The sequence below is a fragment of the Anarhichas minor genome, unplaced genomic scaffold (genome assembly GCF_050575085.1).
Source record: "Anarhichas minor isolate MPS153535 unplaced genomic scaffold, ASM5057508v1 ptg000024l, whole genome shotgun sequence".
NCBI lineage: Eukaryota > Metazoa > Chordata > Actinopteri > Perciformes > Anarhichadidae > Anarhichas > Anarhichas minor.
The window spans coordinates 6,427,881-6,449,971 of NW_027466470.1; the positions used below are offsets into that span (position 1 = coordinate 6,427,881).

The 22,091-nt window shown below is 39.6% G+C and overlaps 1 protein-coding gene across 1 annotated transcript; it reads right to left on the reverse strand.

Moving 5' to 3' along the window:
• Positions 1-1,458: 1,458 nt before the first annotated feature.
• kiss1ra (KISS1 receptor a) lies at positions 1,459-10,870 on the reverse strand. The gene is made up of 5 exons (XM_076097923.1): positions 10,618-10,870; positions 8,725-8,849; positions 2,656-2,791; positions 2,239-2,477; positions 1,459-1,839 (listed from the first exon to the last, which is right to left on the reverse strand). Exons 1-5 carry the CDS (start codon positions 10,868-10,870, stop codon positions 1,459-1,461), a joined length of 1,134 nt encoding a protein of 377 aa, XP_075954038.1.
• Positions 10,871-22,091: the final 11,221 nt, after the last annotated feature.

Sequence of the window (22,091 nt, forward strand, 5' to 3'; positions counted from 1 at the left end):
AATTAGCCAAACAATATTGGGAGCACAAAAAATAAGCACAACTGATGAAGCTTTTAGTGTTCAGGTTGTTTGGGTTGCAAAAGTTGAAAGGAGGGAAGGGACTCTATCGCGCAGATTCACGATACAATAAATACCCGACATCCAATGTCAGTCCAATTATTTAAAGGAATAGCATGACATTTTTAGGAACGTCAGTGTGTTAATGCAGCGTTCACAACTAGACAACTGAAGACGGTTTTATGGTTACAAAGTTCATTTGAGGATTAAAAATACGTGAGCCGACAATATAACATCACATCAATGAAATGTGGCTGGAAATACATTAAACGCCAGACTTTCTGTATCGTTAATTGCTAAGTGAGATGTTCAAAATAAGTTTTTATTACAACTTGTGATTTGACATGAACACTATTTACAAGTTTGAAAAACTGAAATGAAGTTCTTAATCATAACAACTTCAATATGATTCATCTTACCATAAAGGGTGGAAATAGGGGGAATTGGCTCTGTCCAAAGTAAAATAAATACGCCCATTAACACCTTTGTATATTCTGTTTCTTGATGAAAAACAGCCTGGTTAAACAAATTCAATACTAATGATCTTTACAGGTGCTTTTTTGATCTTTGAATAAACCAGGTTAGCTGTTGCCCCGTGTTTCCAGTCTTTATGCTAAGCTAAGCTAATCACCTAATCACCATGAAAGCGGTCACAATCTTCTCGTTTAACTCTCCGCAAGAAAGGCAAAAGGTATATTTCCCACAATGTCAAACTATTCCTTTCAGAAATATTACAGTGTTAGCTGCTTCCCAGAATGTCAGATACAGAAAGAGTCTCTTGAATGTCTCTCTTTTTCTCCAGAGAAAGGAGCAAATTGAAGAAACAAAACATGTCCATAGGCATCTGTTCTTGTGTATTAATTGTCCACTGTCATTTCCAAAATACCATATTCTCATGTGTCTCAGAATACAAAATATCCTCAGCTGTCCAAATAATGAATGGTGTATACCAAAGCTGCAGACCTTGTCAGCCAGGATCTTACAGGGATTATAGTATTAGGACTCATGCCGGCAGCTTTCAGGCAAAGGTTTACTCTCTCGTCATCAGATGTGTACGGCTGTCCTCTGTACGGCTGTGGTGTTTGGCAGCACGATGGGTGATGTAATGTGCCAACACTGCCTGGCCTTGGCTGTCAAACAGGTGATATATTGTGCCAAACACTGTTCATGTCCCTCTGTATTATGAATCTCTGTTTCCCCAAATAAAATCTTTAATTAGTTGTATTTAACATAACAAAAATACGTCAAACAAGGTCTGTGCTTTTGCAATCAGCCAGTTGCTCTATGAAGACATTCACACAATGAACCCATGGCTAGAAATTGTTTGTTTTTAATCTTCTTGCAGCGATTGCTCTGGATACAAGCAATAATCTCATTGTTGCTGTTTTTTAATTGTCAGATTCAATTTGCTGCATTGTTATTGTTGCCTTCTTCGGCAGCAACGAACTTGATCTCAGCGTTGGCAGTCCTGGAAGCCATGCTGCTATCTCTGACCTTGTGCTTGAACAGAAACGGGAAGGTCTTCCTGAAGGACTTTTGGAAGGTGGCTCCCATGAATCCGTAAACTATGGGGTTGACCGATGAGTTGGCGTAGGACATGCAGTTGGCCCACGTCTTTATCTTGTATGTGGTGTAGTTGGGCTGGTAGTTAGGATGGAAAGATTGGAAGAGGACAAAGATCTGGATGGGACCCCAGCAAATGGCGAAGAGGAGGACGATTACTACCACCATCTTGGAGACTTTGCTCCTGATACTGATAGTTCTCTCAGACAGGAGGTTGACCTGAGGAGAAGATGAGAGGAGAATAATTGAATTTTCACCTTGTGTTACTTGCGTAAAGTTCACCGCTAGACTGTTTTGTGCAATCTGTGTTTATTAAAAACTAAAATAATAAAGCTAAGGGGAGCAGCAGAGTTGGTTAGTTCTCTCTGGGTTTGTTATTATGAGTGACATTTGATACATTAAAGCTGCTTTAAAAGTCATTTTCAAAGACAGCAAATATCAAAGCAAGACAAAAAACACTATGAAGGGAAAGGTAGTGTCACCAGAGAAGAAAAGAGAAGACCTTTTCTAACTTTTAATTAGCTGACAATTAGAAGCAAGAGCTTACAGTCAAATCTTTAATATGCTAAGTCAAGGAATACTAAGCGGAAAACCAAACCAAACAAACCTTGTTCCTACCTGATAGTTGTTGTCGACAGGCTCCACAGTGGGCTGGCCCACCCTCTTCACCATCAGAGTGTAGCAGAAGGAGATCGTGAGGACGGGCAGCAGGTAGGCAGCAATAAACTGATAGAGGATGAAAGCCCTCTCGTGTGTCTTTGAGGGGAATCTCTCCATGCAGTACTGCCTCGGACCGTACCAGTAACCTTCCTCTATACGCTGGTACATTAAAATTGGGGTAGACAGAATGAAGGAGCCTGGAAAGCACAAGGATTGTGTTAGTTCATCATGCAAGCTAATTCCCTCACACACTTTATATTGAAGTGGTCCTAATTACTCATTAACTCTGTGGTGAATTCATTAAAAAAAAGAAAGATTTAATGTACTTAGAGGAAATGGTGGGAGAGTGACTTTCATTAAATGAGCAGGACATACCAATCCAAATGCAGACGCTGACAATCATGGCTACTTTTGGGGTGCGGTGACGGAGAGATTTCAGAGGGTAGACGGTGACGTAACAGCGGTCCCCGCTCATAGCTGTCAGAGTGATGCAGGTGGCTTGGACTGTCACCTGGCAAAGACAGTAAAACACACATGATTTACACATATTCTGTTCTGCGAACCCCAACTTCCACCCCCTACAGCCAATAAATGAAACTTTTATCCAACTAATTTGAAATAGCAAATATATTTGGAGAGAATAGGAACACTCTATATCGACACAATGAGGAAACTTTAATTTACGTGTCTGCAAAACGTCCGCTGACAACATATTTTTCCAATATCCACCAGGAGCAACAAAGCATGTTCAAACTATTTTATGTTTAGGCCCTCACAGGGCTTACGCTGAGGTAAAGATTGTCAATCATTTCCTAACATTTTGTTGCCTAAACCATCATCTAGAACTAAATTGTTCGACTATTCTTCCGCAGCCATAGTTGGCCTCAGTCTTGCTTTTCTCTTAAACTGCCTCTCTGTCCTTCCCTTTAGCCACATTCTCACTTCCCCCAGCATGCATTGCCATTTTACGTATATCCACCAGATGCCCTTGGACTGTCCCACCTGTCCCAGTCACCTGATGCCTCTCATTCACCTTCTCACCTGTTTTCACTTTCCCTCATTAGCCCTTCAGTATATAACCAGCCTATTTCTTGCTACTTGTCTTTTGTCTTTTCAGCCACCTGAACCTGAAACCGAACCTGATTTGTACCTGACTGTTTCGTAATAAGAAGCAAAAAGAGAGTTTTTGCTAATGAGCTCTTTTAAACTGAAGAGCGAGCAAGGAAAAGCATACAGAGGGAGAGGAAGCAGAGCGGAAGCTGCATTTGCAATAAGTATTTCTAATTAGCATATGAACAAATCATTCAATTTCATTTTTTAATGGTGCTCAATGGTGCTTGATTCAATTAAAGGCAGACGCATCAGAATGTTAATTTTGACTTTAATGTGGAATTCCTGTTGCAACAGAAATGTTTAGGTACTTGCGAAATATGACTCACACAGAAACCACAGTCTCTAAAATTTCATGTAACATCACCTGCTGCTACAAAATCATTCTAGTAGATTATGTTCTAGAAATCCCCCTTGATATCTCTATTGATGCTTTCCTTTCATACACATCTGTACATCGATTTTCAGTAGAGCAGGATGAAACTGAAAACAAGACCTTTCATCCCCTTCACAAAAATCTTTACTTCAAATACACGGATCTCTGATGTGTTATATGTAGGCAAGCTTGTCCATATTGCTTTGAAATGTGTGCAGCAGCAGCAGCAGCAGTGACAAATGAGGGGGTCAGAAGCTCTCTCCATGCTCTTTTCCAAATAGTCCTCTTATGTCGAGGTATCTGCCGCTACCTTTCTCTCTCCTGCTGTTAAGTGCGACTGTGATGCACCCATTACCCTCCATGTTTGGAGCAACACATCGGTGTTTCAAAGGATATGATGAGAGTCAGAAAGGGGACATGATGAGTTCAATGTTGAGGAAGCAGGTAGCGCAATCCCTCAATTTTAAAGATGCCAGGTGCGGTAAGAACACACTATACCCGGTTATCTTCAATGCATAATGTCTATTCAAAGGAATGGGAGATATATGTGCAAGATATTTACATTTACTGCTTTGAAGACACTCCTTTTAATAGAGAATAAAGAATAAGACGACATATTAGTCTAGTAGGGCCTCTGCATTTTTCTTTTGATCTTTTACAATTATTGAAAATGCAGTTCAACATATGTAGCTTTGAAGAAAACTCAGATTTTATGCCATCACTTTAAATATTCATCAACATAAAAACGATCTAATCTATACTGATGTATAGTATTGGTTGGAGAGGACCCGTTTGAATCACGGCCCATTATGGTTACTTCTGTAACCTCAACACAACGTAAGTGGTTCAAACTGTAGAATCTCAAAGAGAAGCTATCTGTACTCAAGGTCTTCTCTCAGAATAGAGATGAAGGTGTAAGTGGTGTGAAAGTAGAACTATCCCTCGGGTCCATTTGTTGAAGATGGAAAGTTCTTCAATGTGAACCAGAAATAAGAATGAAAGGAGAGATGTGGCTGCTCACTTTCAAAGGGGATACAGGAACAAATGCAAGTAGCAGTATCTTCTGTGAAGTCATAAACAACAATTGTACTTGTTTTTCTCTTTCTGTTATGGAGAGAAAAACATGTTATCAAGCTTCACTGCTGTACAAAACAAGTTGCTTTACTCATCCGTTAAATCACAGACAGTGGGCAGGCGTATTTCTTGTGAACAAACTGGAATTCATTGTGTCGTGTGTCTGAAACAGTAACACCTGCTTCAATAAATGTTGAATTTGAGATTGGTTAAAATGTCTTGCACCAAAATAAGGAAGAGGAAAGAACAGACAGCGACACGCAGTGTCAAATCTAACAACATCCACAGATGTCTGCAGCAGATTTTCACAAGATAATACTGTAGTTGCATGACTAAAAGTGTAAAGCCCCATTAGTTCCCCCAAGAGGCTGCAAAACATATTACACCCAACAAGAACATGAAAAACAGTTCCTTTTGAAATGGATCTAAAGTCCGTTTGGAGGATGGTGCTACAGGACAGAACAAAAAACAAGTTTTGTCCCACTAGTTGCATGAATATTACAAAATATGTGTGTGGAGAGGTGATTTTTGCAACCAATGTTTGAAAGCTTAACGTTGTTTTGCAGAAAACATACAGTTGGACATGATGGATGGATGGTTTTCACTGTGACCCTCTCTCATATTCCCCCTTTTTCCCTTGGGATTAAAAAAAAATCCATAGTTTCAGTGTATATTATTTATCAATTTAAAAATTCATGAATGCTAATTAGTTGTGGCAAGACTACAGGCAGCTCTATTCTATAGCCTGCTGTTTTCCCTGTGATATATTAACTCTCGCTCGGTCTCAGTCACATTTGACGCCCTGTCCTGCCTGACCTGCAGTAACCCCTTCTCCCGCCATTCCCTTCACCTGCCCCTGTCTCATTAGTCTTGCAGTATCTATCTTTGCCAGATTGTCTAGTTTGTATCCACCCTAGCTTTCCCACCGCTGTTCTGCCTGCCTGATCCACGGAGGATTCTCTACTTGTATAAATTTGCCTGTTCATGACTGCCAATACCTGGTTTTGACCTGTGCTTGTTTTTTGTAAAGTAAACGTGAAGAATAATCTTAACTTATCTGCCTGTGAGTCCTGCTTTTGGGTTCTTTCTTGCTGTTTTTCTGAGCCAAACTAGGAGTCATATGGATCTTGCACCCCACGCTGTATAGGGATGTAAGTTTAATACTATCATCACTTAGTGGCATTACTATTCTCAATGGTTAAACATTCTGTGTGCAAAGACTTGGCAAGGACTTCCTCTGGTTTCATAGTCACGTATGTCGTGGTAGACCTGAGACGTTTTAGACGGCTTTAAAGGAATAGTTAACAATTTGGTAATTATTCTTTTTTGCTTTCTTGATGAGATTTAGGTGAGAAGATTGATACAATTTATATCTATTCGATCAATATGACTTTGTCCAAATGTAATCTGCCAGCAACACCTCTAAAACTCACCAATTACCACGTTATATCTCGTTTGTGCGAGTGGAAAATCAGTTTCAAAAGCGAACATTTTGGTGCCAGCTTTTAAAGTAGTCGCAGAGACTGATCAACAATCCTATCAAGCCCTTGGTTGTTTCCTTGTGTGGTACAATCAGTTGTACTATATGAAGTATAGAAGAGCAATCTGTCATGCGATGTTGCTTTAACAGAGACTGATGATGGATGTCAACACAGCAGGCTTAGTTCACTTCATCTGATTTTTCCCTTTTTAATGTTTTTATTCAAATGTGGACATTTTGAGACACTACTCAGGATAACAGTCACTATTTCTTGGACAAAAGAATGCAACTGAGACAGAAAAAGCGAGTTGATGAAAGACAGAGAAGACAGTTGGATGAAACAGACAGAAAATTGCTTTTCCAAAAAGAGAAGATTTGGGTTCAATCGTTTTCCTCAAGAGTCATTGTTTCACCAAAGACAAGCTCATAGGGTCTTAGAATCCATAGGCATAAACTAAATCCTGTGTTTTCAATTAAAAATGCTTTTAGCCTTTCTGCCTCCCTGCCTGTGTTGTTGGGCCGCTTCTCAGACTGACATCTTCCTCTTTAATGCTTAAATTAGTCGTGAACATCTCTTCATTCTGCATTCAAAAGAAAATGTCTTCATCAGACAGATCATCTCCTCCTCCCTTCTAGCTTTAAAATGAATGAGGTATACTTTTAATCTCCAAACAAAATGAATTGAATTTACAGCATGTTTTCGTCGAGCTCAGTTTTCTAAAGGAGCTTCACTTCTTTTTTTTCACCCGAGGACAGTGTGGCTCTAGATTTTGTATTTCTTGACATGTTGCTTAATAACTAAACAGGTTCCACGGTAATCCTCCACTTCTGTATGATCCTGAGTGACAGTATGGCCTTGTCAAGCTACTTGTGTCTGGGTGAAAACGGAGCATATTTTTAGTCCTCCACAGTTATTAGTGCATGTTATTAAAGTGTAATTACAGTGTAGTCGGGAAGCGTGGGTTTTTAATGTCTGACTGAGCTTGACGCACACTCATTTGCCTCACGATGTGGGTTTAAGTATATTTTAATTGGCTATCCTATTTGAATAAGCTGCATGGAGCCAACAAGTTGCAATCTTTGCTTGGCTTCTCCTTAATGATGCATTTATCCAAACTTTAAGCTGCTTCTTCAACTGAGAACTACGCATTGTGCGAAGCTGATTGATTGATTCCACTCCTGTAAGTAGGTGGGTTTGAAATAAAGACAAAAACTGGCAAAATGTTCCACATACAGTACAAGGATAAAACGTCTTTGTGAACATGTGACCCCTGTTGATAATATGTCAGTGTTGTGTTTACAGCTAATTAGCATTGTCCCCAAGTGGCCCAAAAAATGAATTAATGCTTACAAGCAATAAGCTTTTGTTCAGCATGCATGCTTTTAGGGAACGACACATAGAGCTGTCATTCCTTTAGTTGTGCATTGGTCAACGAAAAACAAGGAGGAAGCGCTGGCCAGGCGGCAACCTGAAGTGTGAAGAAGTGCCTTCTTTCTAATGGCCAGCAGGGGGCGACTCCTCTGGTTGCAAAAAAGATGTTGTGACAATGACCCTACTTCTCACTTGATTTATTACTTCAGTACATTGTAAATATGAGTTTATTGTCTCAATCGCTCATTTCAAGCCTACTTCAATACAACATGATGTTCATTTTGTAACTCTTTGTCCCATTTAGAGTAAAATAAACCATAAAGCAAGGTATGCTTTAGGGCGGGACAAACCAATTGGTGAAGTCTCAATGAATACATCCACGTCTTATATACACTTATATACGTCTATGGCTCTGCCTCAAGGCTCAACATCTTTGCTTTAAGCATCCTGTAAGGTTGGTGTGAGTCGACTCTTGGGTCAGATGGTGGCATACATCTAAATATTTCTTTAAAATGTGTGCTACTACAACTTGTAGAAACATTTTGGTCTCTCTAAATGGTTGCTGCTGTTTTATGCTTCCCCTCCTGTGCTTTTTTTTCCTGCTGGAGTTTGGTAGTTGCTTTGACATCCGACTGTCATCATCTGTCAGCTATGTAAATTAAACTCTTTTGAAAAAACGTCAATGAATGCAACATCTCGGATAGACAGACTGTGACCTCCTTGAGTGGATTTAAAAGATGAGTTTTCTCTGACATGCAGCTGAGTCATGAAGTCCGTGCATATTTTGTTGCTCATGGTGAAGGTGTCTGGTTGTACCTAAAATGGTCCTAAATTTCATTGCTGTAAGTAGATTTATTTAATCATAATATTATAATTTTAATATTATCAGGTTTTGATCAACTTAAGAGCAACAATTTCTCCGTTTCACACAGCAAAATAATACGTCTTTGTGTGTGAACGCACATTTTTGAGCCAGGAAAATTGAAATTATGATTGTGATGTGATAAAAAAAAATATTAGTCATGCTTTTACCTGCTGTAGAAAGGCAACAAATTTGCACATGAAGTTGCCAAAGATCCATCCAGGGAGGGGATAGAGGGTGGCAGTGAAGGGGACGCAGCACACCAAGAAAATGATGTCGGTGGCAGCCAGGTTTGCTGCACAAAGAGAAAACAACACACAGGATGTCTGGTGTGCAGTGTTTAACAGACAGACAATTGTATCTGTGGGTATACTTTTAACTACCTGACAAAGAGGGACACATTTGCAACATTTGCTAATGCAATCCTGTGCAATTCCCATGCAGTAAATAATACCTTCCTGAAGGTTATTGTGTTTAGTTTTGATAATTGAACTGTAGTTTCTGTCTCCACCACGGTTGTCTCTGATTGTTTGGTGACTCTAAAAAAGCTTTATGGTACGTAAGGTGAATCGGTTGCATTTGATGTCAAGTACTAAGAGCGTGCTTCAAATTCAGCACGTGTTTACTTGATGAGGTGCTGTAGAGAAACTCTTGATGGACTGACAACAGGTCCTACAGTACACATAAACACAGATGTGCAAAAACATGCTAACTGCTGATTTAAATCCACATTGCCTACACAGTATCTTCATATGAATACACACAAAAACACAAATGTATGTTTAGATAGAGCACCAAGCAGAGGTTGCAGTCTGATCTTGCTTTTCATTTTTTCTAGATTTAGTGTGTAGTGTATTTTTCATTCAGCCACACGCTGTTTCCTATTTGTTTTACCCGCTGATCTAATCCCGTTATAGTAGCTGGCCCATTATGTTGAAAGGGTGGGCAGATGGTGCAGGTGCTAATCTAATGCTGCTGAATATTAAACTGATTCAATGCTCTGGCCATGGCACATTATCCAAGATTAAAATCATGACACATACATGGTGCAATATGCAAACAGAGACGGAAATGATAAACGGTAAATCGCAGATTCGCACAAAACAGACAAGCTATGTATCTATGTGACATGCCTTTTTATTATTTTAGGTGTTTTATTATTTTAATTCTTATCTCCCGCTGACTTAACCTCAATTAGTCACCGTTGCAATTCTTCCCAAGTGACAGGTGACTGCAAAGCTCTATCAGACGTGCTGTAACTGACTTTAACAACAGAAATCAATCACCCAGGATTCAAGCCAGCGCACTGAAAACCACAGGAGACGTGAGGCCAGCGCGTGATCGATGCACTCCTTTGATTTCTCTTGTTTTACTTGGTACACCTGAGATTAATGACAGCATCTATCCACCAACCTGTTTTTATGTGCATTTTTAATTTGTGTATCAAGAAAATCTGAATAGAAAAGCTGGAAATTTGAAAGAATTATCTAAATAGCACAAAAAGTTGTAATTGCTTGTTTGAGGTGAATTCATGTGTCAATAAATGCAAAGCTCAATGGAAACAGAAGTATAAATAATGAAGTGCATTATCCGCAGAGTTGCCGAGCTCTGTAAATAAGCGCAAACAAGCGAAACACATTTTAAGCCCTGAGCTCTTCAGCCATAGAAATAATTTACTTGCACAAGTCAATTTTTCCAAATTATATGCAGCAAGATCTCCAAAACACTCTCGGCAGATAACTATTCCACGTGTTTAGATTTTCAAATTCAGGACGCATCTGGGTACCTGTCTCTCAGCCTCATGGTGAAAGTGAAGCCTTTTTTTATGAAACACGTAATTGACATTTTTACACACAGCTGTTTAGTAATTGGACAAAGTGTACATTGAAATTCAGCTCCCTCGGGTGCCCCTGAAGTTCTTTTGAATCCACTGTTGGCATGCAATCTAGACAGATGAAAGAGACCTGCATGAAATATCTATAGGATCTATTTGGAGTTGATGCACTTGGATTTCATGACAAAGTAAGCTGTGTTTGAATGCAGTTTCTTTTTCTCTTCCTCACCTATGTAGAAGTTGGTTGCCGTCCTCATCTGCCTGTGTTTGGAAATTACATATATAACCAGAGAGTTTCCCACCAGTCCAACCAGCATGATGAGGGAGAAGAAGAGGGGGACCAGCCAGGCGTCTGTGAGGAAGGGGTGCTGATCATCTTCCTCCTCCTCATCTTCCCCGTGTCTTCGCAGAGAGAAGTTTGCCTTGGAGCCGTTGATCCATACGTGCTCGGTGGTGTTCCAGAGCTCCTCAGAGGAGTACATTGTGACAGGACGGGAAGGATAATTGTGAGGGAGGTGAAAGAAAAAGCGCGGAGGAGAGCGGGTCGAGGAGAGGTGGCGATTAGGAGAGAGAATGAGTGTGTGGTCAGCCACTGAGTCCCGGGAGCCCTCAGGCTCAGGAAAGGAGAGAGAATCGGATAGTCGTAAATGGTGAGAGAGGAAAGGTAAATAAGGGGGAAAAGATCAGGCAAGGGAGTTGTGCAAGGTCCGAAGAGCTGATGATGGAGAATATGTGAGTGTGTCTGAGGAAAAACAGAATTTTGGGAGAAAAGAAATGGAGGAATGAAAGAAAGCAGTTTCACGGGGAAAAGTCTGTGTTGTGAAGGAAAAGGTGGGAGTATGGAGGACGCAGAGTACAAAGAGGCAGAGACATGATGGGACAAAAACCCCTGAAGTCGCGAAGAGTTGTTCATTTCATTGCCCAAAGCAGAAACATAATGACCGAGGGGACACAAAGGAATAGAAGGCGATTGAGAGAGGAGGAAGTGGTTCTTTTCCTCGGATCAGGCTGGATGAAAACTGCCCTTCTACCTCCTCAGAGCTTTAAAGCATGCTGTGTTGCTCACGAGGTGCAGAGCGTACGCTGAGAGGCAGACATGAGCTCGGTCGTCAAATACCCAAAGACAAACAATCCACTGTGCTCGCAGCTTCCTTGAGTTTGTTTTCACCTTTCTGTTCTTCCCTAAAGTGAGGTTCAGTGTGTTCAGAGTGTCGATTCGTCCGCCGTTCATTCTCCAGGCACATCTGAGTTGACTGTAATTTAGCCTTGACTTTACTCGAGCAACAGAGAACAGAGCGAAGAAGATGCTGACGGCTTTATAGGACGAGCAAGAGCAAGGACACACAGACGCAGAGGGGAGAGGAGGTGCGCAAACACACACACAGTGAGCATGATTCTGGGATAAGTAGCTGATGTCAGGGTCTCCTAGCAACGTTATCCCCCAATCCTGCTTTTTGTAACGATTTGCCAAAAGAAACGCACTCTCCCTTTATCTCTTCTCATTCTGTTCTGCAGGGAATTACAATATATAACTCCTGCAGCTAACATAAATAGCATACCTCCACACAGAAAGAGTGTAGCAACAGGTTTCATCTCACCCTGAAAGCTTCTATATACATTTAGTGAGATAAAACATCACCCAAAGGTAATTATTTATGATGTATTAAGAAATAGGTGTTCAATTTTTGACAGTATTATTGCTAATATTTTTGTCCATGTGTTGGACCTGAAGATCAGCCCAAAAGCCAACTATGGCTCGATAGAATAAAAAGAAGAATTAGGAACAAATGAGCAGTGTAAGTATTTTTTACCATCTTACACTGAAGATATTTGCTATTCGCTTTCCAGCACCTTTCCAGGCTTAAAACGACCTATTTAATTAAAAAAAATGGAGATACAAAAGTTTTAAATCAAGCAATCAAGTACATACATTTATGTATTTTTTCCTAACTGTATTGCAGACACCAAACAAAAATAGCAATGCCTATGAGTCCTCCAAAGAAAACACTCCTAATAATAATAATACATTTGGGCTATTTCTCAAAGCAAGTGAACTATTTACATATATGCATTACGCACACACTGGGCCAGCATGTATTACCAGATATAAACTGCTGCTTCAAGCCAAAGCAACAGATACTGTGAGTTTGCTGTTTGAAGGAGAAGCACTCATGCCAGCTCACCACATGCAAAGCTGAATGGAAAAGGCAGGAGTCACCTCATATGTGGGACAACATCACGTCCACCCAGTGAATTATTAATGTGCCTTTAGGCAGGAACTTGCACAAATAGCGATGGACAGAGAAAGCATCTATTCTCTCAGCCTCTTGGTGGGAGCCAGAAGATAAGCAGTCTTGACTGAAAGCTAATTCAGGTCCTACAACTCCAGAGATTTTTACTTTGCCTTCTTCAGTACTTTAAGAACCATATCCAAATGCCAGGGGGGGATGGGGGGTAATCTCCAAGCAGAAACCAGTGTGCAGTCCACTGGGCAACTGGTCTTTCCCTTTTTGTCTGATTGTAAGTAATATGAAAGAAAACAAAAAATGGTAACAGCAGTAGTAAAGCAGTTTCAAGGATCATGAATCCTGTGTCCTCTACGGCTGACTACATCCAGATTTAACACCACTTGGTGTTGTTTGTTGCCTTTATCTACAGCTGCAGGCAAAAGCTGCATGGATGCTGTGTGGAAAGAACCCAGTGGCATGGATTACTGGAGATTCATGCCAGTGAGAACAATACCAGGGTACCAGCACTGGCACATCTAAATACAGCTTCCGTTTCTTTGTATAAATATTGTTTGTTACACAAGTTGATTGACAAGTTGGTTTTAATGTGTTTACATTTAGATCTATGCACACCTTCAAAATGGTTATTTTTCTCCTTTGGAGCAAAGATTTTATTCTGTGCTAAATAGGTTATATGGCAAGGTTGAATATTTATATTTGTCCCCCATGTTTCATGCAGCCTGTTTTTACTGAAAAACAAAAGCAATCATGTTAGAGTGGTAGTTACCTCCTGTAAGGATAATGAGACCGTACAATCACAGGCAAAGTGGAGCCTCTCATGAGATGTTACTGTTCAACAATGTTTACCAGTGGTTGCACTGAACATATAGGCGGTCTTGTTTTTGTTGTTTTAACAGCATTTCATGTCTCCAAAGTAATAGCGGGAGAGTCCCGGGTGCCAACAACACCGTGGAACTAATGCCTGAAAAACACAAGTGTTCAGCAGTTCTGACAGGTTGCAAACTAGCCAACAGTTTAGCCAGATTATCTAAACCTCTGTATTTTGAGGTAAAACAGAAAGGGAACTTTACTGCCACACAACTCCCAACTGTGTCTGAGCTGGCCGTCCTTTTCTATCCAAAAGCTCACATTTCCACACGAAAATGTGAGGATGGCATTTTCACATTTATCCACTCTGGAAGGCATTTTTTGGGTGTGAAAGATGCATTTCAGTATTAGCCAGCTCACTGTGGACACGGACAGTATTAATTTGGAGTCTCAGTCAGTGCAAATTATAAAGGACATACATACAAGAGCACATACACACTATTGAATGTGTTCAGCAGTTCTGACCCACACACAGCAGAGGGACAATAATGAAAATATACCGTGTGGGGAATTTTAAGATGCTTACATTGTGTGAAATGTCTCATGTGTGTTTGTGCATTCATGATAACCTTTTGCAGCGATCCCAGAGGACAGCTCCTTTTAAAGTGAAGGAAGAGTGCGAGGCACGAGGTCCTCCCATGTAATGAGCATCCAGTCGAAATATCCATGCATATGAGGGAGAATATGTGAGTGACAGAAGAGGAGAGAGTGAGAGATGTGACATGCATTAAAATGTGTGTATGTTCATGTGAGAAGTATGTGTGCAGGTCTGACCATTAATACAACCCCAAGGTCAGCAAGCCAACAATTTGCAATGCATATACTGTTTACACCTATATATATATATATATACATCGCAATATCTGTATTGTAATTTAATTGGTGAAATATCTCTGCAGGCAGGGGCTAAGAATATTTTGTTTTATCACTTTAACAGCCAAAGAGGCAGTTTTGAGCACAGTTTAAACTTGTGCTTGGCATTGTGTCATTTTGCTCTGGGTTTTGATCATCGTTTTTTAGGGTATTTTACTTTACTTACATGTCCCGATCGGGTCTTTGTGGAAAAAGGGGAATAAATATAAATTTCAGCTTCTCTTTAAAGACATTTGTATTTCTTTCATAACTTGAAAAAAATGTAAAGCTGCATACTAGACTGCCATCAGACTGACCACTAGAGGGCAAAAAACTGTATTAAAGTCACAATTATGCTCTCTGTATGCTGTTGGCTGCAAAGGTCCCTCAGATGTCTTGTCTGTGAGGTCAATACGACTGCACACGCTGACAAACGTGTGAATTTGACCGTCTCTGTAGAAACACAATGTTGTATCAATGTTTGCATCAGTTCTTTACATCCTCCCCTTAACAAGCCCCACCTTATTATATGGGGCCCGCTCACCCTAACACACACATGCACACACTAATTAATAAACAATATGGTAAACGGGCTGCCCTTTTACAGCACTTTTCAACCTGAGCGCTTCACAAATGTGCCTTTTATTTACGCAGTCACACATTGTCGCTGGCCTGGCCGTCATGGGCAATTTGGAGGTCAGTCTCATTCATGGACTCTTCAACATCAAACCACCAATTTCACATTTAATGGATGACCCTCTCTACCTAAAAGGTCAGCTAATGATAGTTGTGTCAATTGAGGCTTGTGGCAGTAAAGGGAGAATAACACAAACCTCATAACCTGAAAAAGGTTTGGATTTCTGCACGACAGCCCGGCACAGCGTTAGAGAAGATTGACGATTAGGGAAATAGATGTCTGTCTTTGTTACCTCCTGCTGCATACATACTGCAGCCCATACAAGTTATAAATGTAAAAAAGCACTTTGTAGTCAATGGCATGATGGATGGTAGATCGAAAACAGCTATTCAGCAACATAATCAACCAATCTTTGCACAAAACAAATTAATACAAGAACCTAAATGATCCTTAGTAGTGAGAGATGAGCAGATAAGCTGGCGGCTGAATTGAATGACAATCTGCACCGCTGCACTTCCCGAGGCTAGACAGAAATAACCCTCTTTGTTTTGTAAAAGATGCAGATAATGAATGAGGCTCAGCGAACCGATCTCAATCGCTAGTTAAGTCTTCTTCAATACGGAATGATGTTCATTTAGTACATTTTGGTCCCATTTCGAGTAAAATAGATGGCAAAGCAGGATGTGCTTTAGGGCGTGGCTACCTTGTGATTGACTTTGACCCTTTCACAGTGTGTTTTGTGTTCATGAAAGTTAATTGTTAGGATTTTGGTTGCCTAAAAATGTCTTATGCAGTGTGCGGTTGTACTTAGTTCCACCCTTTCGTGTCACTTCTGGTTGCAAAAAGCCAAGATGGAGACGGCCAAAATGCTGAACTCAAGGCTTCAAAGTGGCAGTCAACAACCCAATGGGTGAGGTCACAGTAACTATACGTCCACTTTTAATATTCAGTTTATGGTAACGAGTTTGTACCCAAGCCTTAATTGTTGCAACATCAACTAAAGTAACAAAAGTGTTATATTTTTGTAACCACAATTTCAAGCCCTTTAATCCTCTTTACCTGAGCATTTAACAAAACTGTTTTGCTCTAATGTACAGTTATTCCTTCATGATTTAAAAACTTCTGGAGAACAAAAAGAACACTAGATAGTATCACTTTGAGGAAGAGTTTATGAGTTGCTTTCATCAGCTCACTAGTATCGTGACGGAAAGACTTCCAATACTTCTGATAATTGTCACTTAAGCGCTGTGATTTTAGGCCGATCCACTTAACACAACTAATGAGGGTCTTTTAATCTTCATATCCTTACTTATGCTGAGAGATGCATTTAAATAGCTTATTATATTACATATGGTATCATATCTTACAGTAGATTGTCATTATAAAAGAGGGGTTTTTTTTTCCAACGCTGAACTATCTGGACAAATGTCAAGTTAGTCCTTCTTTGAGCAGTAATTCTTCTTCCAGAATAAAGGCAGCCTCACTGTGGCTCGTCAAGCCTTAAATCAGCCATGACAGATGAAGTGCTTCACACTCTCACTGCCTGGTGAACCAGTTAATGCACTGCAGGCAGGAGGGAAGACAGACAATAGATTTTGCCAAGTCAATTTCTCGTCTCAAATAATTAAGGTTTTGTCCTTTTATTTTAGATTACGCAGTAAGTCTCAGATTGCTCTTTCAGGGAAGAAAATCCTCTTTCCAAAATTCATAACTGCAGTTATATCTTTACTGGCAGCATTTAAAACAGGCTCACTTTATGACCTGGCATGATGACCTAAATGTCAATGACTCAGACAAATAGATAGGTGTTAAGAGGGAAGGTGACAGGCAGATGAACTCTAAAATATACAGAAACAATTGAATGGCATTTCATGCAAAACGTGGATTTACATAGATACAAAAGATTAGCCATTCATGGTGAATACAATTACACTGCACCACAGCAGCCCAGACGGATCAATGCCGTTATTTTTCTGCCTGCTGTTCCAAAACACCAGCACTCGGGTATAGATGATGTATGGAGGGAGGGTTTCTGAGCCGAAGGGAGCGCATGGGTGATTACGCTATCAAAGGGTTGGAAAAGATTAATGAATTAAAAGCGCTAGGTTAGTCATTAAAGTATTGGTTTATTATACTGTGGTGGCTTGGTGGTTGATTATACTTTCAAATAGTTGAAAGTATACTCTACTATAATAGAATAGGTTATAGATTATTTGGTATTTGTTTAAAAGTGAAAATAAACACATTTACATCTTCATTTACAACTAAAGTTCTAACTTGTAGAGTTTCGTAACAATCAATAATAGAAAGTTATTATTATATAATATAAAAAATATGATTCAAAGGAGCTCCATTCATATCAGTTTAAATTGAATGAATTGAATTATGTTGAGTTAAAGCCACGTGGAACTTGTATTGTGTGATGACTTTGTCGGTCCCTGTGGGCTTTAATGTTTCGAAGCGCCAGAGTCCCTTTTGCAAACCTTTCATTCCACTGCAGCAGGGTCTGACAGTCTGCTCAGCACAGTCCTGGTTCTGGTCCTGCCGTGCCTCCCTTCCCTCCAGCGAGCAGCAATACGGCCTTGGCCTTCAGCAGCGTTGTGTTGGTGTTGGCTCCCAGTGGGGACCTATTAGAGTAAGAGCCAAGGCTGCCGGGTGCTGAGCTCTCCTCCTCCCACTGAAGCTCCAACTGCAGGTCAATCTCCATGAGACGTGGTTGAATGAAAGACAATTAAGTAATTTGATGTGTACTGTTGTTTTTCTGCCCAAATGAGAGAAAAGATCATACTTTCATATGAGCGTGTGACATTGTGTAAGAATATTTAGTTCCTAACATTTCAGGTAGCACTTTAAAATACAGCCCACAATTTATTGTATAATTCATCTTAATTTACGCCGTAATATTATCGTATGAATCAGTACATATAAAATACTTACTGGTTCCTACAGGTACTTCAATTATTATAAATGACATATTATAAGTAGTTTGTGAGTACTGGGTAGCTATGATAAAAGAAAACTAATCTCATTCTGTCATGTGTTTTCCTGAGCAGAGGCAGGAAATTGAGTTATCAAAAGACCTGAGCAGAATGATTCTTTGAAATATAACACAAGCTTATGTAAGCAGCCCGCAACTAATGCAAAACATTTTGTTTTCCGCTTATTCCTGCCTATTATTGGGAGCTCAATGTACTTTTCTAAAGACGGTTAATTTGTACGGAAGTAGGTGGATGGACACAGCACCTGTAGCATCCACACACACAATTATAGACTGGCTGATGTCAATGAGTGATGATTACAAGTACAGAGAGGCCTGGGGGAAATTCATGTGCACACAACAGATTTGTATGAAAGCCTACATCCTTATTAGAGCCTCATTTTATGATTTGCAACATTTTGCACTTTATATCCCAACCACAAATCTCTGCAAAACTCTTAAGTACATAGAGAAGCAAACTACAGTGGCCCTGAGAGCTCAAATCCCTAAACGGACACAACACAAGCAAATGCAGAAAACATCTTCACCGATTTAATGACACAAAACATTCATTTATTTATGGTGAATGAAATGGCATTTTAGAATAATCTAACTCATAATATCTTTCTTCATCAGGAGTGTGTAATATAACGCTATAAAATCTTAGTATCTCAGAGAATAACAGGTTGCTGGTGTGCTCATAAACACTCTCAATGGGGCTTTGGTAATGAAGCTTGATGATTTTAAATGAAACATTATGCTTACCGTCTTGTCCGTTTTATTAACCCTTGCATATGTCAGCATCTCAAGGGGGTTCTTTTGTATTTTGTGACTGTGTTCCTGGAAATGGGGAAAAGACAAACGTCTCAAAACAAAAAAGGAAGCATGCGAGGACACAACGTCCTCTCTCGTAATGTGACATGCGTCTCTCAGTGGACTTCTTCAATACCAAGTGAAAAATGAAATGATGAAATGATAAGAAAAGAGAGAACGTGTTATTATCACAACGCTAATCAACAGCCTGTTAATCATCAGGATGCTGCAGAGTTTAAAAATGTGTGTTTCATTCCATTTAAGGTTAATTTTGGAAATAATGGAAATCTTTCAAAAGTGAGAGTGGACTGATTGATGTATTCTGTTATAAAATATACTATATTTATAATTTATTGTGTATATTATACGATACCGTACACATACTGTACAACATGTTTTATATTCTGTACTATTTCGTTGCACTATACTATATATACTATTCTACTAAATTTCACTTTGTAGATTTCTATTTCATGCTATATTATACCATATAATGCTAATATTTTATAATTATTTTTGCATTATATATTTCTATTTCATTTTAGTATAAATGCAGACAAACACATTTGTTGCTGCTATTAATCACAACACCATGTCACTCTCGCCTTGTAATTTTGACTGTATTGCTCTTGCAGTTTCTATTTTTATTTATATTCTTATGTTTTATTTGATTTTACACACATCTAATTGTTTATCTTTTACTTCCTGCCCTTGTGCTGCTGCAGCACTGGATTAATAAAGGCGTATCTCAGACATGATGGTCATGTGACCCCGGGGCAGATATACATCGAGGAACCTCATCCGATCCGATACATGCGTGTTTTAAATGCATTACATTATTTCTGTCTCCGTGGCATCATTTAGATATTCATACTTGGGGCATGAGGATGCATGCAAACAGCACAACACACATTAGACATGGCTTGGTTTTGGGCTATTTAACAGAATGCTGTGTGCATGTAAACACATTCATTGACACCGAGGCCTTGGAGCCATTGATATAAGGAAATGTGGTTTGAATGAAAACTTGTCATTTAAGACAATAAAATGTGTTTTAAAGCTGCATGCATTAACATGAGTGCCGGTGGGGTCAGTTATGAAATATATCAAATGTTCTGTTATTATGTAATGTTCAGTAAGGCATGCACATTCATAGATCGCTGGATGTTTTGGGGGTTGTTTTTGGATGCCAAAGTTGATGAAATTGTGAAAAAAAGGGCAAAAAACACAATCAACACTGTGGTTAAAAGACTAGAACACCTAAAACCACTGTGAGAATGTATCCGCCATTACAATACATTGAACTTCAAGGTACAGGGTTCATTTATTTATCATTCTACAACACAAGGTTATATATAGAAGTACTATAGTTGTAGTATCTTTGTGCTACTCACTTTAACAGTCACAATGAACCCAGGACACATTCAGTTTTGAAACCTCCCCACCATCAGACTCTTCTTCACTTAATGCATTGAGCAAGTCTAATGCCTGATGTACATTAGTACATACATCTCTGTCTCTTGTCCATAGTGAAGGGTTGCCTATGACTTATGACGCAGCTCTACAGAGTGCTGCAGGGAATTATGTATTTTTGTAGAAAGTTTGCATCACTCTGGTTCTCTCGACAAAAGGCCAATGAGATTTTTACTTTGGATTATTGCAGAAACTAAGCTCTGTGGTAAACACATGTTATGTTCAGCAAGCATAGCTATTCTGGGTCTCCAGCACCAGACCAGCCCCAGACCAACACAATAACCTTTTTTTTTGTACGCTATGTCTGTGCTCGGTTTGGACCTTGCATCTAGACAAGCATTTCGTTATTGATTTCTGCAGCTTTTGAAATTGATTCCGGTATGGGAAACATTTTCTCTGTTGACCTTTAGTTGAAGTTCAAGTATTTATTAAAACCTTCATCCCAAGCGTGTCTGAAAGAAGTCGAGACAGAAGAGGACAAACCAAACCAGGGCTAATCAATGAATTCCAGAAGAAAATGTCATACAAAGACAAGCCCGCTCAGAATTCACCAAGGTAAGCCGGCTCACAAGGGAGAAAAGAAATTGAAATAAAATCAGAACAAATCAAAGGGATTCCTCACAAAAATAGGAATGTTTTAATGTGCGCCTACATGTGATTTGTCGCTCAATATAAAAGAAATGGATAGAATTATATCCACATCCATGTTATTTTTAGAGCTGGAGGGCATTGAGGAACATGTCGTTGTCTGGCCTGAGTTCACGACTGGAGGTTATGATGATAATCAGAAATTGTTCAACATGTGGGCAAATATAAAGCATTTTGTTTTTCCACCATCCAGGATGCCTGGAGTGCAAAATGCAGACCGACAGTCAGGTAAAGAGCGCTGAGGCTTGTTGGGTGAGAGAACAACAGCCGCAGGTTAGATGCCAAATAATGTCAACGCTTGTAAATAAACACAGAATCAACTACATTCCCTATTTCAACAATTGTTAAAAAGCAATGGAAGAAGTCTTCTCTGCAGAAAGGCTGCATAAAAAAACACTCCTTGCATCTTTTTCTCACACTTTACGAGCTGAGGGTAATGTTGCTCATTCTTGAGCTACAAAAAGTCAGGCTTTCATATCCGTAGCAAAAGACTAATGAATGAGAAGGATTACAGCTTGAGGCTTTATTTGTCTTCAACTTTTTTTTTTGCTGAACTGACGGCTTTTGAGACGGTGTTCCAGTGAAGTGCAACCATTCATGTATGAACAACCAAAAGTACCTGCACACAGTCTGCTTCACAACATTGAAATGTCTATTTATTCCTTTTTTTAAATCTTTTATTGCTGCTGTAAAGTCTTTGTGCCTCCCACACTTGGCACTCGAACACTTTGCACCTTATTGTTGGTGTAAGCTGTGTGATAATAAAGAAAGACTACTCTTCCATTTGTGTCACAGCATGCAGATCCACAATGGTGCACTGGGCACCTTTGGGATTTAAGCACCGGTGTTCATAGATTGATGCAATCCGTTTTGTGCACGACAGCCTTTGTATTGATTTAAAAAAAGAAACAAGCATATATAGTCTACAGTGACAGTTTGACACAAAATATGAATTATTAATACTGTAAATATTGAAAGCACAGATGGCTAGCGTCAAGATCTCAGCATGAAACAATTCTCTACTACAGCCAATAAGTGTCATAACAGTGGTAATGAAGACCTGGTGTGCATTACACTTTCCTTTCATATACGTACATAGCATAAAACCTGTCTTGCATTTGCTGATGCAGCTGTAGGTCATCAAAGGAATACTAAAACACCTTCTGGTAACACCTGAACAACAGAGC